Source organism: Cervus elaphus, chromosome X (assembly GCF_910594005.1).
Source record: "Cervus elaphus chromosome X, mCerEla1.1, whole genome shotgun sequence".
Lineage (NCBI taxonomy): Eukaryota > Metazoa > Chordata > Mammalia > Artiodactyla > Cervidae > Cervus > Cervus elaphus.
Genome location: NC_057848.1, coordinates 25,464,639 through 25,481,761, shown reverse-complemented (window position 1 = coordinate 25,481,761; position 17,123 = coordinate 25,464,639). Strand labels below are relative to the sequence as shown.

Here is a 17,123-nt window from a genome sequence, read left to right as displayed (position 1 = left end):
ATAATATCTGGGGTCCCATGTTCATCACAGCATTACTCACAGTAGTCAAGGAATGAAAACAACCTAAATGTGTGTCAAAGATCATGGCATCCAGTCCTATCACTTCATGACAAACAGAAGGGATAAAAGTAGAAGCAGTGACAGATTTTGTTTTTTGGGCTCCAAAATTACTGCAGATGGTGACTGCAGCCATGAAATTAAAAGACCTCTTGCTCCTTGGAAGGAAAGCTATGACAAACCTAAACAGCATATTAAAAAGCAGACATCACTTTGCCAGCAAAATCCGTATAGTCAAAGCTATAGTTTTTGCAGTAGTCAGGTACAGATGTGAGAGTTGGGCCATAAAGAAGGCTGAGCACCAGAGAATAGATGCTTTCAAATTGTGGTGCTGGAAAAGACTCTTGAAAGAGTCCCTTGGACAGCAAGGAGATGAAACCAGTCAATCCTAAAGACAATGAACCCTGAATATTCCCTGGAAGGACTGATACTGAAGCTGAAGCTCCAATACTTTGGCCACCTGATATGAAGAGCCAAGTCATTGGAAAAGACCCTGATGCTGGGAAAGATTGAAGGTGGGAGGAGAAGGGGACGACAGAGGATGAGATGGTTGGATGGCATCGGCAACTCAATGGACATGAGTTTGAGCAAACTCGGGGAGATAGTGAAGGACAGGGAAGCCTGGCATGCTACAGTCCATGGGGTCACAAAGAGCTGGACACAACTGAGCAAAGAACAACAAAAACAATGCTCTTACTTACATGTGGAATCTAAACCTGTCAAACTACTAGACCTAGAGAGGAGAATGGTGATGGCAGGGGTGGTAGAGGGGAAAATGAGGAAGTGTTTGTCTAAGGGTACGAGTTTGGGAGATCTAATGTCAACATGGTGAGTATCTACTTGGAATTTGTTAAGGGAGATCTTAAATGTTAAATCAGCACAGAAATGGTACTTATGTGAGCTGATAGATATGTTAATGCACTTGAGTGTGTTGCTCGTTTCACAATGTGTATGTATGTATATCATAATGTCAATTTATACAAATTTACACCTTAGGAAATATAGGTATATAAGACAAATAAGAATTACATCAGTTCAGTTCAGTCGTGTCCAACTCTTTGCAACCCCATGAATTGCAGCACGCCAGGCCTCCCTGTCCATCACCAACTCCCGGAGTCTACCCAAACCCATGTCCATCAAGTCAGTGATGCCATCCAGGCATCTCATCCTCTGTCTTCCCCTTCTCCTCCTGCCCTCAATCCCTCCCAGCATCAGGGTCTTTTCCAATGAGTCAACTCTTCGAATGAGGTGGCCAAAGTATTGGAGTTTCAACATCAGTCCTTCCAATGAACACCCAGGACTGATCTCCTTTAGGATGGACTGGTTGTATCTCCTTGCAGTCCAAGGGACTCTCAAGAGTCTTCTCCAACAACACAGTTCAAAAGCATCAATTCTTCAGCGCTCAGCTTTCTTCACCGTCCAATTCTCACATCCATACATGACTAGTGGAAAAACCATAGCCTTGACTAGACAGACCTTTGTTGGCAAAGTAATGTCTCTGCTTTTTAATATCTATCCAGATTGGTCATAATCTTCCTTCCAAGGAGTAAGCGTCTTTTAATTTCATGGCTGCAATCACCATCTGCAGTGATTTTGGAGCCCCCCAAAATAAAGTCTGACACTGTTTCCACTGTTTCCCCATCTATTTCCCATGAAGTGATGGGACCAGATGCCATGATCTTAGTTTTCTGAATGTTGAGCTTTAAACCAACTTTTTCACTATCCTCTTTCACTTTCAAGAGGCTCTTTAGTTTTTCTTTGCTTTCTGCCATAAGGGTGGTGTCGTCTGCATATCTGAGGTTATTGATATTTCTCCCGGCAACCTTGATTCCAGCTTATGCTTCTTCCAGCCCCGCATTTCTCATGATGTACTCTGCATATAAGTTAAATAAGCAGGGTGACAATATACAGTCTTGACGTACTCCTTTTCCTATTTGGAACCAGTCTGTTGTTCCATGTCCAGTTCTAACGGTTGCTTCCTGACCTGCATACAGGTTTCTCAAGAGACAGATCAGATGGTTTGGTATTCCCATCTCTTGAAGAATTTTCCACAGTTCATTGTGATCCACACAGTCAAAGGCTTTGGCATAGTCAATAAAGCAGAAATAGGTGTTTTTCTGGAACTTTCTTGCTTTTTTGATGATCCAGCGGATGTTGGCAATTTGATCTCTGGTTCCTCTGCCTTTTCTAAAACCAGCTTGAACATCTGGAAGTTCATAGTTCACATACTGTTGAAGCCTGGCTTGGAGAATTTTGAGCTTTACTTTACTAGCTTGTGAGAAGAGTGCAATTGTGTGGTAGTTCGAGCATTCTTTGGCATTACCTTTCTTTGGGATTAGAATGAAAACTGACCTTTCCCAGTCCTGTGGCCACTGCTGAGTTTTCCAAATTTGCTGGCATATTGAGTGCAGCACTTTCACAGCATCATCTTTCAGGATTTGAAATAGCTCAACTGGAATTCCATCACCTCCACTAGCTTTGTTTGTAGTGATGCTTTCTAAGGCCCACCTGACTTCACATTCCAGGATGTGTGGCTCTAGGTGAGTGATCACACCATGTGATTATCTGGGTTGTGAAGATCTTTTTTGTATAGTTCTTTTGTGTATTCTTACCACCTCTTCTTAATATCTCCTGCTTCTGTTAGGTCCATACTATTTTCTGTCCTTTATTTGCCTATCTTTGCATGAAATGTTCCCTTGGTATCTCTAATTTTCTTGCAGAGATGTCTAGTCTTTCCCACTCTCTTGTTTTCCTCTATTTCTTTGCATTGATCGCTGAGGAAGGCTTTTTTAAAATCTCTCCTTGCTATTCTTTGGAACCCTGCATTCAGATGGGAATATCTTTCTTTTTCTCCTTTGCTTTTCACTTCTCTTCTTTTTACAGCTATTTGTAAGGCCTCCTCAGACAGCCATTTTGCTTTTTTGCATTTCTTTTCCATGGGGATGGTCTTAATCCCTGTCTCCACAATGTTACAAACCTCCATCCATAGTTCATCAGGCACTCTGTCAATCAGATCTAGTCCCTTAAATCTATTTCTCACTTCCACTGTATAGTCATAAGGGATTTGATTTAGGTCATACCTGAATGGTCTAGTGGTTTTCCCTACTTTCTTCAATTTAAGTCTGAATTTGGCAATAAGGAGTTCATGATCTGAGACACAATCAGCTCCCAGTCTTGTTTTTGCTGACTGTATAGAGCTTCTCCATCTTTGGCTGCAAAGACTGTAATCAGTCTGATTTTGGTGTTGACCATCTGGTGATGTCTATGTGTAGAGTCTTCTCTTGTGTTGTTGGAAGAGGGTGTTTGCCATGACCAGTGTGTTCTCTTGGCAAAACTCAATTAGCCTTTGCCCTGCTTCATTCTGTACTCCAAGGCTAAATTTGCCTGTTACTCCAGGTGTTTCCTGACTACCTACTTTTGCATTCCAGTCCCTGATAATGAAAAGGACATCTTTTTGAGTGTTAGTTCTAAAAGGTCTTGTAGGTCTTAATAGAACCGTTCAACTTCAGCTTCTTCAGTGTTACTGGTTGGGGCATAGGCTTGGATTACCATGATATTGAATGGTTTGCCTTGGAAACAGATCATTCTGTCATTGTTGAGATTGCATCCAAGCACTGCATCTCAGATTCTTTTGTTGACCCTGATGGCTACTCCATTTCTTCTAAGGGATTCCAGCCCACAGTAGTAGATATAATGGTCATCTGAGTTAAATTCACCCATTCCAGTCCATTTTAGTTCGCTGATTCCTAGAATGTCAATGTTCACTCTTGCCATCTCCTGTTTGACCACTTCCAATTTGCCTTGATTCATGGTCCTAACATTCCAGGTTCCTATGCAATATTGCTCTTTACAGCATCGGACCTTGCTTCTATCACCAGTCACATCCACAACTGGGCATTGTTTTTGCTTTGGCTCCATCCCTTCATTCTTTCTAGAGTTATTTCTCCATTGATCTCCAGCAGCATATTGGACACCTACTGACCTGGTGAGTTCCTCTTTCAGTATCCTATCATTTTGCCTTTTCATACTGTTCATGGGGTTCTCAAGGCAAGAATACTGAAGTGATTTGCCATTCTCTTTTCCAGTGGACCACATTCTGTCAGACCTCTCCACCATGACCCGTCTGTCTTGGGTGGCCCCAGACGGCATGGCTTAGTTTCATTGAGTTAGACAAGGCTGTGGTCCGTGTGATCAGATTGGCTAGTTTTCTGTGAATATGGTTTCAGTCTATCAGCCCTCTGATGCACTCTTGCAACACCTACCGTCTTACTTGGGTTTCTCTTACCTTGGACGTGGGGTATCTCTTCCTGGCTGTTCCAGCAAAGCGCAGCCACTGCCCCTTACCATGGACGAGGGGTATCTTCTCACAGCTGCCCCTCCTGACCTTGAACGTGGAGTAGCTCCTCTCGGCCCTCCTGCGCTCGTGATTGCTCATAGTAATCTATATTTTCACAGAGACCAAGTTCCTATAGGTCTCCCACATCACACCCCTGTACAGGGCCCTCTGAACAGGGTCCAGGCATTCCCACTCCTCCTGAGTGAATTGGATGGCCACATCCTTGAATGCCAGCTGTTCCTGAGAAAGAGCCATTCCTGATTCCAGTTCTTTCCTCTTTCACCTCTTCAGGGCTGCTTCTTCAGATAAAATGAATCTTAAGAGGTCTGCCATTCCCATCGGTTCTCCTTTTTTTTTTGTCTGCAGTTGTTATTTCTCAATTGCTTTTTCTGTGACTGTTCGGAACCTCCTGGCCCACATATTTACAGTAATGGCGACTGAAAAAGATGCCCATGAACCGGAAAGACCATCAAGCTAACTCCACCTGGGTTATGGCGGAAAGAATTATATATATATATACACACATGTGTGTATATATATATATATAATTTGTCTGATGGCTCAGACCGTAAAGTGCTGCCCACAATGCAGGAGACCCAGGTTTGAACCCTGGGTTGGGAAGATCCCCTGGGGAAATAAATGGCAACCCACCCCAGTACTCTTGCCTAGAAAATTCCATGGATGGAGGAGCCTGGTGGGCTACAGTCCATGGGGTCGCAGAGAGTTGGACACGACTGAGTGAGTTCACTTTCTTTCTTTCTCTTTTCTTATATAATTTGTCAATTATTTGTCAATTATACCTCAATAAGTTCAGTTCTGTTCAGTTGCTCAGTCATGTCCAACTCTTTGCGACCCCATGGACCGCAGCTCCCCAGGCCTCCCTGTCCATCCAAACTCCCGGAGTTTACACAAAGTCATGTCCACTGAGTTGGTGATGCCATCCAACCATCTCAGCCTCTGTCATCTCCTTCTCCTCCCACCTTCAATCTTTCCCAGCATCAGGGTCTTTTCCAGTGAATCAGCTGTTTGCATCAATTCAGTTCAGTCCCTCAGTCTTGTCTGACTGTTTGTGACCCCATTGACTGCAGCATGCCAGGCCCATCACCAACTCCCAGAGTTTACTCAAACTCATGTCCATTGAGTTGGTGATGCCATCCAACCATCTCATCCTCTGTCGTCCCCTTCTCCTGCCTTCAAGATACCTCAATAAAGCTGGAAACAAAAACTGACATGACCTGACCTGGTTGTCTTCCAGGTATGAGAGAATTGAAATCCCAATTCATATTGTACCTCACATAACCATTGGGAAAGTATGCCTTGAGTCAGCAGTTGAGCTGCCCAAGATCCTGTGCCAAGAAGAACAAGATGCTTATAGGAGGATCCACAGGTAAGACCCTCGCTGCTCATCTTCCTACTTCTCAGGGCCTGGTCCCCATTCCCTCCCGTCCTGTCATCTTTGGCAGCTCAACCTGCGAGCCCCCTTTGCTTTTTCGCTCTCCTATGAAAAACCTTTATGGTAGTTTGCAGTCATCAGGTTTCTAACCTTGTATGATAACAGTCTCTTTACCACTTGTTTCTCTCCTGATGCACTTTGCATCCTCCTGGGGCAAAGATAATTTTTTAGTAGCTAGAAAAAATTAACATCTAACTTAACCCCATGTACTATGTGACACCTTCAGTGAGAGACAGTAATTTCCGGATTATTTCTTTTAATTATTTCAGTGTTTGGAATGAAAGTACGTCCCCCCAGTCATGAAAAATTTAACAAGAATGGAAAGTTAAATGATCCATATTTATCTGTTCTGGCAGCAGACTGGTGCCAGGCAGATTAGATGAATTGATGCTCTGCTACTAATCTATTTTATCCTATCCCTTTAGCCTTACACATCTGGACTCAGTAACCAAGATCCATAATGGCTCAGGTAAGATTTTTTTCCCTAAAGTATAAGCAGTAAAATACTCACATGACCAAAGCAAATTTAGCTGAAGTAACTGAATTGGTGAGTACAAATTACCCTGGAGTTTTCTTTCCCAAGAGCTTTGCCAGTCGCTAAGCATGCCCCCCCCAACTTTTCTATTGAACCCTGCAGACAACTGAATACTATACATGCTGCCCAAAGGAAAACTGGAATGTTTGCAGCAGCATTATTCACAATAGCCAAAAAGTGGAAACACCCAGCCGTCTTTCAGTAGGCGAATGGATCAACAAAGGGTGATCCATCCATACAAAAAAGTATTGCTCAGAAACGAAAAGAACAAACTACTGATATATGATGGAGAAGGAAATGGCAACCCACTTCAATATTCTTGCCTGGAGAATCCCATGGACAGAGGAACCTGGCAGACTGCAGTCCATGGGGTCACAAGAGTCAGATACGACTTAGCAACTAAATCATCAAATCATCACATGAACAACCTTGATGAATCTCAAAACCATTAGGCCAAGTGAAAGAAGCGTCATGTAAACTGTTACATAATTTATAGTTCCATTTATATGAAATTCAAGAATAGGCAAGAGTAATGGGGCTTCCCTGGTGGCTCAGAAGGTAAGGAATCCATCTGCCACACGGGAGACCGGGGTTTGATCTCCGGATTAGGAAGAACCCCTGGAGGAGGGAACGGCTACCCACTCCAGTTATTCTGGCCTGGAGAATCCCTATGGACAGAGGATCCTGGTGGGCTACAGTCCGAGGGGTTGCAAAGAGTCAGACACGACTGAGTGACTAAGCACAGCACAATCTATGGTGACAGCATAGATTATGGATTAGTGTGGGAAAGTCTTGAAATTTGGGGAAAGAGACCCTTTTGGAGGTCTTAGCCCTTTCGCTATGAGAGTGAAAAGCTGGTTATCTTTCTGCTCTCTGCCTAGGCAGGCTTCCCTCTGGATTATGGGTCCAGGGATGTTCAGGGTAACCTCCGAATAAGTATCTTCTTTGCTTAGTTATCCTGCTTTCCCCTGGCTGCCCATCCAAAGCTGTCTGTCAGTTCTACTACTATACTTTTTCTATGTTCTCCTCCTTCCCCTTCTTCCTGTACTCCCTGGTGTGGGGCTGCTGATGGAACGTTGTCCTTGTGTTTTGCTTCTGTTGAAGTGTTTACCAAGAATCTGTGTAGTCAGATGTCAGCGGTCAGTGGACCTCTACTACAGTGGCTGGAGGACAGACTGGAGCAAAACCAACAGCATGTGCAGGAGCTGCAACAAGAAAAGGAAGAGCTTCTGCAAGAACTTTCTTCTCTAGAATAAAGCAGGAGACAGAACGGGGTAAAACGCTTTGCTTCCAATTTGTATTAAACACAGTCTGCAATTTCACGTACAGGATGGGTAGGAAGATGAGGGAGCAGCTCTTTTTATATCCCAGTGGGTGTGTCTTATGTCTGCAGTAAACAAACACAAAACATCTTCCAGAAAGTTTCATTGGGGCTTAATGAACCCTCCTACCTGGAACTGGCCTACACAGAGCAGATGCAGGGTGATTTAAGTAGAATATGAAAGCTTTTTAAAGACTGTGAAAGGTTCATTGGCAAGGACATTCTATAATAAAATGTCTGGGGAGTGTATCTTAAATGTTCATTTTCCCCTGGAATGAGCTAAAGGAAGAAGAGTATTTCATGTTTGATTTTGTAGTTAGGATGCTTATGTTGGACAAGCAAATAAGTACACGAGGGTCAGTGGAAAGAAGTGACTCTACCTATACTTTTTGCCCCCACTGACAGGCATGTATCTCGTGTCTTCCTTCCTGATCTCTAAAATAGGTATTCTGAGATATCTAGGAAAGGTTGAATCTATGTGGGTGCTCTTTATAACCAAAAACATGAGTTCTGGCATATTTGACCTTGAAGCAAATTCCTATTGAGCAGATCCTAGACCCTAAGAACTTCTAGTATAATATGAATGTGTTTTTCCAGAAACATTTAGGACCTAGGATGTAACAGAAATCACACTTTAAAAAGTTCTGTTGCATCCTTCTTACCATGTGTAACCACAAATGATAAGTGTGTCTTCAGAAAAGAGCCAAGCCTACCTCATACTAGAAATTACAGTGGGAATTGAAGGAGTTAGAAAGATGACAAAGAAAGTCCTAATGCCAACAACAGTGATAAAGGGTTGGTTTTTGTTTTTTCTTCCCATTTCTCCCTAAATTATTGCTTTTCAAATTTCAAAGTATAGTCCAGAACTACCTGTACCATAATAATTTGGATGTCAGACTTCATCTCTTAGGAGCGGAACCCAGAAAAGGTCATGAACTTTCCTAGGGGATATGTAGTCTAAATGTTGTATTTTCCCTCATTTCCCACAGCCACAGTTCTTCTCTATTCTTTTCTTTCCCTGTAGGAAGAATGAAAATATCCAGGAATAAAATTAATTAGGCTAAATCCATTTTGAAGATGAAAAATTGGGAGGACTCATGTTACCTGACTTCAAGATTTACTATAAAGCTGCAGTGATCAAGACAGCCCAATCAATTTTGACAAAGGTACAGAAGCAATTCAACTGAAGAAGGATAGTCTTTTCAACAAATCATGTTGGTGCAGTTGGCAAACAAAAGGAACTTTGACCTAAACTGTACACATTATACAAATTTGAAAATGTATCATGATGTTAGGTGTAAGATGTAAAACTGTAAAACCTTTAGGGAAAAAAATCATAGAAAAATCTTTAGGATCTTGGGCTAGGCAACAAGCTCTTGGCCTTCACCCCAAAAGCACAGTCCTAAAAGGAAAAAGTTAATATACTGGACTTTATCAAAAGGAAAAACTTCTGCTCTGCAAACAATTTAAGAGGAAGATGTTATTGAGAGAAATCAGTTGCAAACCATTTATCGCAATGAATCCAGAATATATAAAGTCAAGAGGAAAAAATAATACAATTAGAAAATGAGCAGAAGACATGAATAGACATAGCACTGAAGAGGGAATGTGGATAGCAAGCAAGCATAGGAGAAAATATTGAATCTTATTAGTAATCAGGGGATGCAAATTAAAACCACAAGGAATTATGACTATGTACTTATCAGAATGGCTAAAGAAAATAATAGTGAAAATGGGGACTTCGTGGCAGTTCAGTGATTGAGACTCTGCCTTTCAATGCCGGGGGCATGGATTTGATCCCCAGTTGGGGAACTAAGGTCCCACATGCCTCGGGGTGTGGCCAAATATTTTTTAAAATAGTGACAATAGGAGATGCTGTTGAGCATACAAACTGGATATCTCATACCTTGCTGAATGAAATGTAAAATGGTAAGCCACTCTGAAAAAAAGAGTTTGGAAGCTTCTAATAAAGTTAAACATTAAAGTGAAAGTGTTAGCTGCTCAGTCATGTCTGACTCTTTGGACCCCATGGACTGTAGCCTGCCAGGTTCCTCTGTCCATAGGGATTCCCCAGGCAGGAATACTGGAGTGGGTTGCCATTCCCTTCTCCAGGGGACCTTCCTGACCCAGGGATCGAAAGTTAAACAAACATGTTCTTTATTACCCAGCAGTTGTTTCTCTGGACACCTATCCCAAAGAAATAAAAGCCTATTTTGGCACAAAAACTTCTATACAGATGTTATTAGCACTTTTATTTGTAATAGCACCAAATGAAACAACCCAGATGTCCTGCAGTTGAGTGTGCAGTTAAACCAACCATTCACACCATGGGTACTACTCTGCAATGTAAAGAAACAGAATATTGATATACACAACTTGGATGGACCTCAAGTGTATTACGATGAATGAAAAAAGTCAGTCTCAACAGGTCACCTACTGTATGACTGCATATGTATAACATTATAAATTCTTGAAATGAAAAAATTATAAAATGAAGAACAGATTAATGGTTACCAGGGATAGGGACTGGAGGGGTTATGAGATATGGGTGATTATAAAGGGTAACAACACAAGCAGTTCCTTTATGCTGATAGAACAGTTCTATTTCTTGATTGTGGTTTGATTACATGAATGTATATCTGTGCTAAAACTATATACAGCTACACAAAAAAACCCACAAATGGAGTGCATGTAAAATCTGGTGAAACCAAATAAGCTCTATAGTCTAGTCAGCAGTATTGTACCATTGTCAATATGTTGGTTTTGAAGTTGGACTATAGCGATGTGTAAGATCTTACCACTGGGGGAAACTGGGACTCCCTGTACTATTTTTGCACCTTCCTGTTAATTTGTAATTATTGCAAAATAAAGAGTTGTAAGTTTTAAATAAGGAACTAGGAGGTATGGTATGTACTTTGTCAAACAAGAGTGATAAAAAGAAAATCTGAGGGGAATAAGATGATTTGAGTATTTTTACAGGCCAGCCTTCAGCATGTGTCCCTTCTAAGCTATTTACACTGATACAGTTATGGCTATTTGAAATTCTTTTTCTAACCTGATAATCTGAGTTGTAATTTGTAAAATAGGAATGTGGGGAGAGGAGGTGGGTACTCAGAAGTGTCAAAGTACATGCCATGCCTGAGGAAGCAGGGCTGGGATGAGGGCCTTGGTTGGGGCCAAATGATGTAGCAAATAAGTAAATATATTGACGGAAATGAAAGCCAGGTTTGTCAGTGTCAGAGAAATGACATACAAACATGAATAGGGGGAAGGATAAAATGAATCTTACGGTCTTGGACTGAAATTGGAAGTATTAATGTGAAAGTTTTTTCCAAGGAAAAATTTATGTATACACAGATATAGGGCTGTGTGCACATATAGATGCATGTATTTCCTGACTCTGTCCAATTCATTAGATTAGAAGAAATGATACCCCAGTAGCTATGAACACATCAAGCACCCAGATATTGGTTCTCACTAAAGGTAACCAGGGCCCCCTCTGAGAGAAATGGCTGGTTCTGGAGCTGGGGCAGACAAAGTATGAGATAAGCCCAGACCAAAGTTCCTTTGTTAGAGCTGACAAAAGGCCACTTAAAACAATGAGTAAATTCAGAGCAGTGCTTATTGGTACCAGCAGGTTTGTAGCCTCCCCACAAATTTCTCTCTCCTGTACCTTAACTTCAGCTTCTTTCAGAGATGACACTTTGATCAACTTCCAGCCTGACAGTGTGAGGCATTCTGCAGACACCCCCTCCCTTGTGAAAATTATAAAAATTATCTTTGAATTATTAAAGTCCCTGGGAGTAGTCTGAGGAGCAAATAGAAACTCAAGAAAATCCACAAAAATTCCCTAAGAATTTCTAGTATTTGAATTGAGATCTCTTAGGGGAAACACACTGACTGGAACTGCCAATCCTGGCCAGGCACCATAGTAACCATTTGCGTGAGTTATTTTAGGACAGGAGGTAGTGGTAAGGAACATGGAACTAACAAGCCACCACCAACCAGAAGAGTTCAGGAAAAGGTCAAAAGGAGATGCCACATGTCCCACCACCTCCCAGAACCCTTGCTGGAATCCATCTTGGCTGAGCAACGTGTGCACCACCAGGAAGGACCCTGAGTCAAAATAACTGGTCAAAGACAATCCAGAAACTAATCCCATCACCATAAAACCTGAGACTGCAAGCCACGTGGCAGAACAGTTCTCCTGGGTTCCCCTACCCTACTGTTCTCTGCCCAGGTGCCCCTTCCTAATAAAGTCTCTTGCTTTTTCAGCATGTGTGTCTCCTCAGACAGTTGATTTCCAGGCGTTAGACAAAAGCCTCCTCTTGGGCCCTGCGACAGATCTCCTCCCTCCTTTCCTTCTCCTAGCTCAGTAAAGAGGAGATTCCATTCCAGACTTGTGCAGCCAAGAACACAGGGTTCAACCTAGCCCTAGCTCCCAGCTGGAGGGCTTTCTTCCCATGAGAAACAGGACTTAAGCATTTCTTATCCTGCCCCCACCTCCCTGCTGCTTTGGCTAAGTCCTAGGAAAGAGCAATTGAGACATGGGAGGAGACTCTAACTTGGATATGGAGCACTGAGATCAAGGTCCCTGATCACCTTGCCCACGCCATGAAATGGTGGTTCTGTGCCTGAAAAAACCTCAGGCTACTAACCCTGGCCCTGACCATTTAGGTCCTAGAGCTGGGGTATCACTCAAAGAAGCTTGCCAGTGTCCCCATGTGCTGTTCCAGAAGCTTGGCTCAGAGATTTTTGCATAGGGAGAGAAACGGGCTATAAAACATGCTCCTAATCTTTTCCCAGAAAACTAACCAATCTGATCACATGGACCACAGCCTTGTCTAACTCAATGAAACTATGAGCCATGCTGTGTAGGGCCACCCAAGACAGACGGGTCATGGTGGGGAGTTCTGATGAAACGTGGTCCACTGGAGAGGGAATGGCAAACCGCTTGAGTATTCTTGCCTTGAGAATTCCATGAACAGTATGAAAAGGCAAAAAGATAAGACACTGAAAGATGAACTCCACAGGTTGGTAGGTACCCAATATGCTACTGGAGATCAGTGGAGAAATAACTCCAGAAAGAATGAAGAGATGGAGCCAAAGCAAAAACAACAACAGTTGTAGATGTGACGGGTGATGGAAATAAAGTCTGATGCTGTAAAAAGCAATATTGTACAGGAACCTGGAATGTTAGGTCCATGAATCAAGGCAAATTGGAAGTGGTCAAACAGGAGATGGCAAGAGTGAACATTGACATTCTAGGAATCAGCAAACTAAAATGGACTGGAATGGGTGAATTTAACTCAGATGACCATTATATCTACTACTGTGGGCAAGAATCTCTTGGAAGAAATGGAGTAGCCATCATAGTCAACAAAAAAGTCTGAAATGCAGTACTTGGAAGCAGTCTCAAAAATGACAGAATGACCTCTGTTCGTTTCCAAGGCAAAGCATTCAATATCATGGTAATCCAAGTTTATGCCCCAACCAATAACACTGAAGAAGCTGAAGTTGATCGGTTCTATGAAGACCTCCAAGACTTTCTAGGCCTAACACCCAAAAAAGATGTCCTTTTCATTATAGGGGATTGAAATGCAGAAGTGGGAAGTCAAGAGATATCTGGAATAACAGGCAAATTTGGCCTTGGAGTACAGAATGAAGCAGGGCAAAGGCTAACAGTTTTGCCAAGAGAATACACTGGTCATAGCAAACACCCTCTTCCAACAACAGAAGAGAAGACTCTACACATGGACATCACCAGATGGTCAACACTGAAATTAGACTGATTATATTCTTTGCAGCCAAAGATGGAGAAGCTCTATACAGTCAGCAAAAACAAGACCGGGAGCTGACTGTCGCTCAGATCATGAACTCCTTATTGCCAAATTCAGACTTAAATTGAAGAAAGTAGGGAAAACCACTAGACCATTCAGTTCAGTTCAGTCACTCAGTCATGTCCGTCTCTTTGCAACCCCATGGACTGCAGCATGCCAGGCTTCCCTGTACATCACCAATTCCTGGAGCTTGCTGAAACTCATGTCCATTGAGTGGGTGATGCCATCCAACCATGTCACCCTCTGTTGGCTGCTTCTGCTTTTTTGCTTTCAATCTTTCCCAGCATCAGGGTCTTTTCTGATGAGTTGGCTCTTCATATCAGGTGGCCAAAGCATTGGAGCTTCAGCCCTTCCAATGAATATTCAAGGTTGATTTCTTTTAGGATTGACTGGTTTCATCTCCTTGCAGTCCAAGGGACTCTCAAGAGTCTTCTCCAACACCACAGTTCAATAGCATCAATTATTCGGCTCTCAGCCTTGTTTATGGTCCAACTCTCACATTCATACATGACCACTGGAAAAACCATAGTTTTGACTATATGGACTTTTGTTAGGAAAGTGATGTCTCTGCTTTATAATATGCTGTCTAGGTTGGTCAAAGCTTTTCTTCCAGGGAGCAAGCTTCCAAGACATGTGGTGTCTCCTTTTAATTTCGTGGCTGCAGTCACCATCTGCAGTGATTTTGGAGCCCAAGAAAATAAAATCTGTCACTGTTTTCACTTTTCCCCCTTCTATTGGCCATGAAGTGATGGGGCCGGATGCCATGATCTCAGTTTTTGTCAGCTTTTCACTCTCCTCATTCACCGTCATCAAGAGGCTCTTTAGTTCCTCTTCACTTTCTGCCGTAAGGGTGGTGTCATCTGCATATCTGAAGTTATTGATATTTCTCCTGGCAGTCTTGATTCCAGCTTGTGATTCATCCAGCCCAGCACTTCTCATGATGTACTCTGCATATAAGTTAACTAAGTAAGGTGACAATATATAGCCTTGATGTACTCGTTTCCCAATTTGGAACCAGTCCGTTGTTCCATTTTTGGTTCTAACTGTAGCTTATTGACCTGCATATAGGTTTCTCAGGAGGCAGGTGAGGTGGTCTGGTATTCCCATCTCTTTAAGAATTTTCGAGGAGGAGCTAAGATGGTGGAGGAATAGGACGGGGACACCACGTTCTCCCCCACAAATTCATTGAAAGAACATTTGAACACTGAGAAAACACCACAAAACAACTTCTGATCACTAGCAGAGGACATCAGGCACCAAGCAAAGCAGCCCATTGTCTTCGAAAGGAGATAGGACAAAATATAAAAGATAAAAAGAGAGCCAAAAGAGTTAGGGGTATAGATCCCTCCCAGGAAGGGAGTCTTAATAGAGGAAGTTTCCAAACACCAGGAAACCCTCTCACTGGCAGGTCTGGGGGAAGTTTTTGAATCTCGGAGGGCAACCTAACTGGGAGGAAAAATAAATAAAACCCACAGACTATATGCCTAAAAGCAACTCCCAGCAGAAAAGTACCCCAGACGCTCGCATCTGCCACCAGCAAGTGGGGGCTGAACGGAGAGGAGCGGGCGGCATTGCTTAGGGTAAGGACCAGACCTGAAAGCCCTGAGGGCCATCTGATGGAGCTAACATGAGATAGCAACTTAAACTGTGGGACAGCAAGAGAGAGAGAACTAACCTGCGAAAAGCCCTAACCAAAGGCACTGCTGGCCGTTTGCAGAACAAAGGACTGAGCAATACCAGAGAAGAGCTAGCTGGCTGCGGACCGGCCCATCCCCCGCTGGAGGCAGGAGGCAGTGGGGAGGCGGCGCCAGCCAGAGCCGGAAACAAACAAACTTGGCCCCAGAGACGGCATCCCCTACCAAACTGCAAACAGGCTTCCAGTCTCTAACCAAAGACCTCCTGAGATTCTGGATGGTTGACATCCGCTGGGAGGGTCGCAGCCAGAAACCAGCTTTCCAGAAGGGACACAAGGCGCACCCAACCGGCACATGCGGAAACTGAGGCTGGGACTGCGGAGAGGATTATGGCACACCACACCATGGGAGAGCGTGCTCGTCAAACTCCTGGCTGCCTGAGCTGCTCGGGCCGGGGAAGGAATAAAACGCAGGTCCAACTGAGCCTGTGCCTTTGGGGAGTACCCGAGAACCTGAACCTGAGCGGCTTGGGCCTGGGAAGTGCACACAGCTCAGGGCCCGCTTCTCGTAGAGCAACCTGGAGCCTGAGCAGTGTGGACGGGGAAAGCACACACACTGTGAGCAGGGGGCAAACCCAGTGTGGCCGGAACACTGCGAGTGCTCCCCACACATGCCAGTGATATTTGTCTACAGTGCCCCTCCCTCCCCACAGCAGGACTGAACAAGCGAACCTAAACAAGAGACCACCTCCACCCACTTGTGTCAGGGCGGAAATTAGACACTGAAGAGACCTGCAAACAGAAGCCAAATAAACAAAGGGAACCACTTTAGAAGTGACAGGTGCAACAGATTAAAATCCCTGTAGTTAACACCGACTACACTGGAAAGGGCCTATAGATATTGAGAAGTGTAAGCTGGAAAAAGGAACTATCTGAAACTGAACTGAACCCACACTGCCCGCAACAGCTCCAGAGAAATTCCTAGATATATTTTTACTATTATTATTATTTTTTAATTAATTTTTTCTTTTTTTTAAAGTCCTCTATTACTCCTCTATTACTCCTTAATTTTCATTTTTATAACCCACTATAACCTTGCAAAAAAAAGGACCCTATTTTTAAAGTGAACTTCATATATATTTCTTAAATTTATTTTTTTATTTTGTATTTTTAAGAGTCTAACCTCTACTCTAGATTTTTAATCTTTGTTTTTCAGTATTTGATATCAATTTTGGACATTTAAGAATCCAACCTTCAGTACCCATTTTTACTCAGGAGTGGGATTACTGGTTTGATCACTCTCTCCCTCTTTTGACTCTCCTTTTTCTCCCCCAGATCACGTCTATTTCCTCCCTCCCCCTTCACTTCTCAGTCCAATTCTGTGAATCTCTGTGGGTGTTCTGGGCTGCAGAGAACACTTTGGGAACAGAGTACTGCCTAGATCTGTCTCTCTTCTCTTGAATCCCCCCTTTTCTCCTCCTGCTCACCTCTATCTCCTTCCTCCCTCTCCTCTTCATGTAACTCTGTGAACCTCTCTGCGTGTCCCTCACTGTGGAGAATCTTTTCACCATTAACCTATAAGTTTTATTATCAGCGTTGTATGGATGGAGAAGTCTTAAGGCTAACGGAAGAATAAGACTGAAATCCAGAGGCAGGAGGCTTAAGCCCCAAACCTGAGAACAGCAGAGAACTTCTGACTACAAGGAACATCAATTAATAAGAGATCATCCAAAAGCCTCCATACCTACACTGAAACCAACCACCACCTAAGAGCCAATAAGTTCCAGAGCAAGACATACCACGAAAATTCTCCAGCAATGCAGGAACATAGCCCTGAGCGTCAATATACAGGCTGCCCAAAGTCACACGAAACTCATAGACCTAACTCAAAACTCACTACAGGACACTTCATTGCACTCCAGAGAGAAGAAATCCAGCTCCACCCACC

General features: G+C 43.1%; 1 protein-coding gene across 3 annotated transcripts in view; it reads left to right on the top strand.

Annotated features, from left to right (window-relative positions):
• BRCC3 (BRCA1/BRCA2-containing complex subunit 3) overlaps positions 1–10,656 on the top strand; it is a 61,699-nt gene extending 51,043 nt beyond the window's left edge. For all 3 annotated transcript variants that reach the window (XM_043896050.1, XM_043896051.1, XM_043896049.1), the window contains 4 exons: positions 5,649–5,780; positions 6,272–6,315; positions 7,486–7,655; positions 8,727–10,656. In XM_043896050.1, the coding sequence (XP_043751985.1) occupies positions 5,649–5,780; positions 6,272–6,315; positions 7,486–7,637 (328 nt within the window). In that variant the 3' untranslated portion in view covers positions 7,638–7,655; positions 8,727–10,656. The remainder of the gene's footprint in view (positions 1–5,648; positions 5,781–6,271; positions 6,316–7,485; positions 7,656–8,726) is intronic.
• The last annotated feature ends 6,467 nt before the right edge of the window (positions 10,657–17,123 follow it).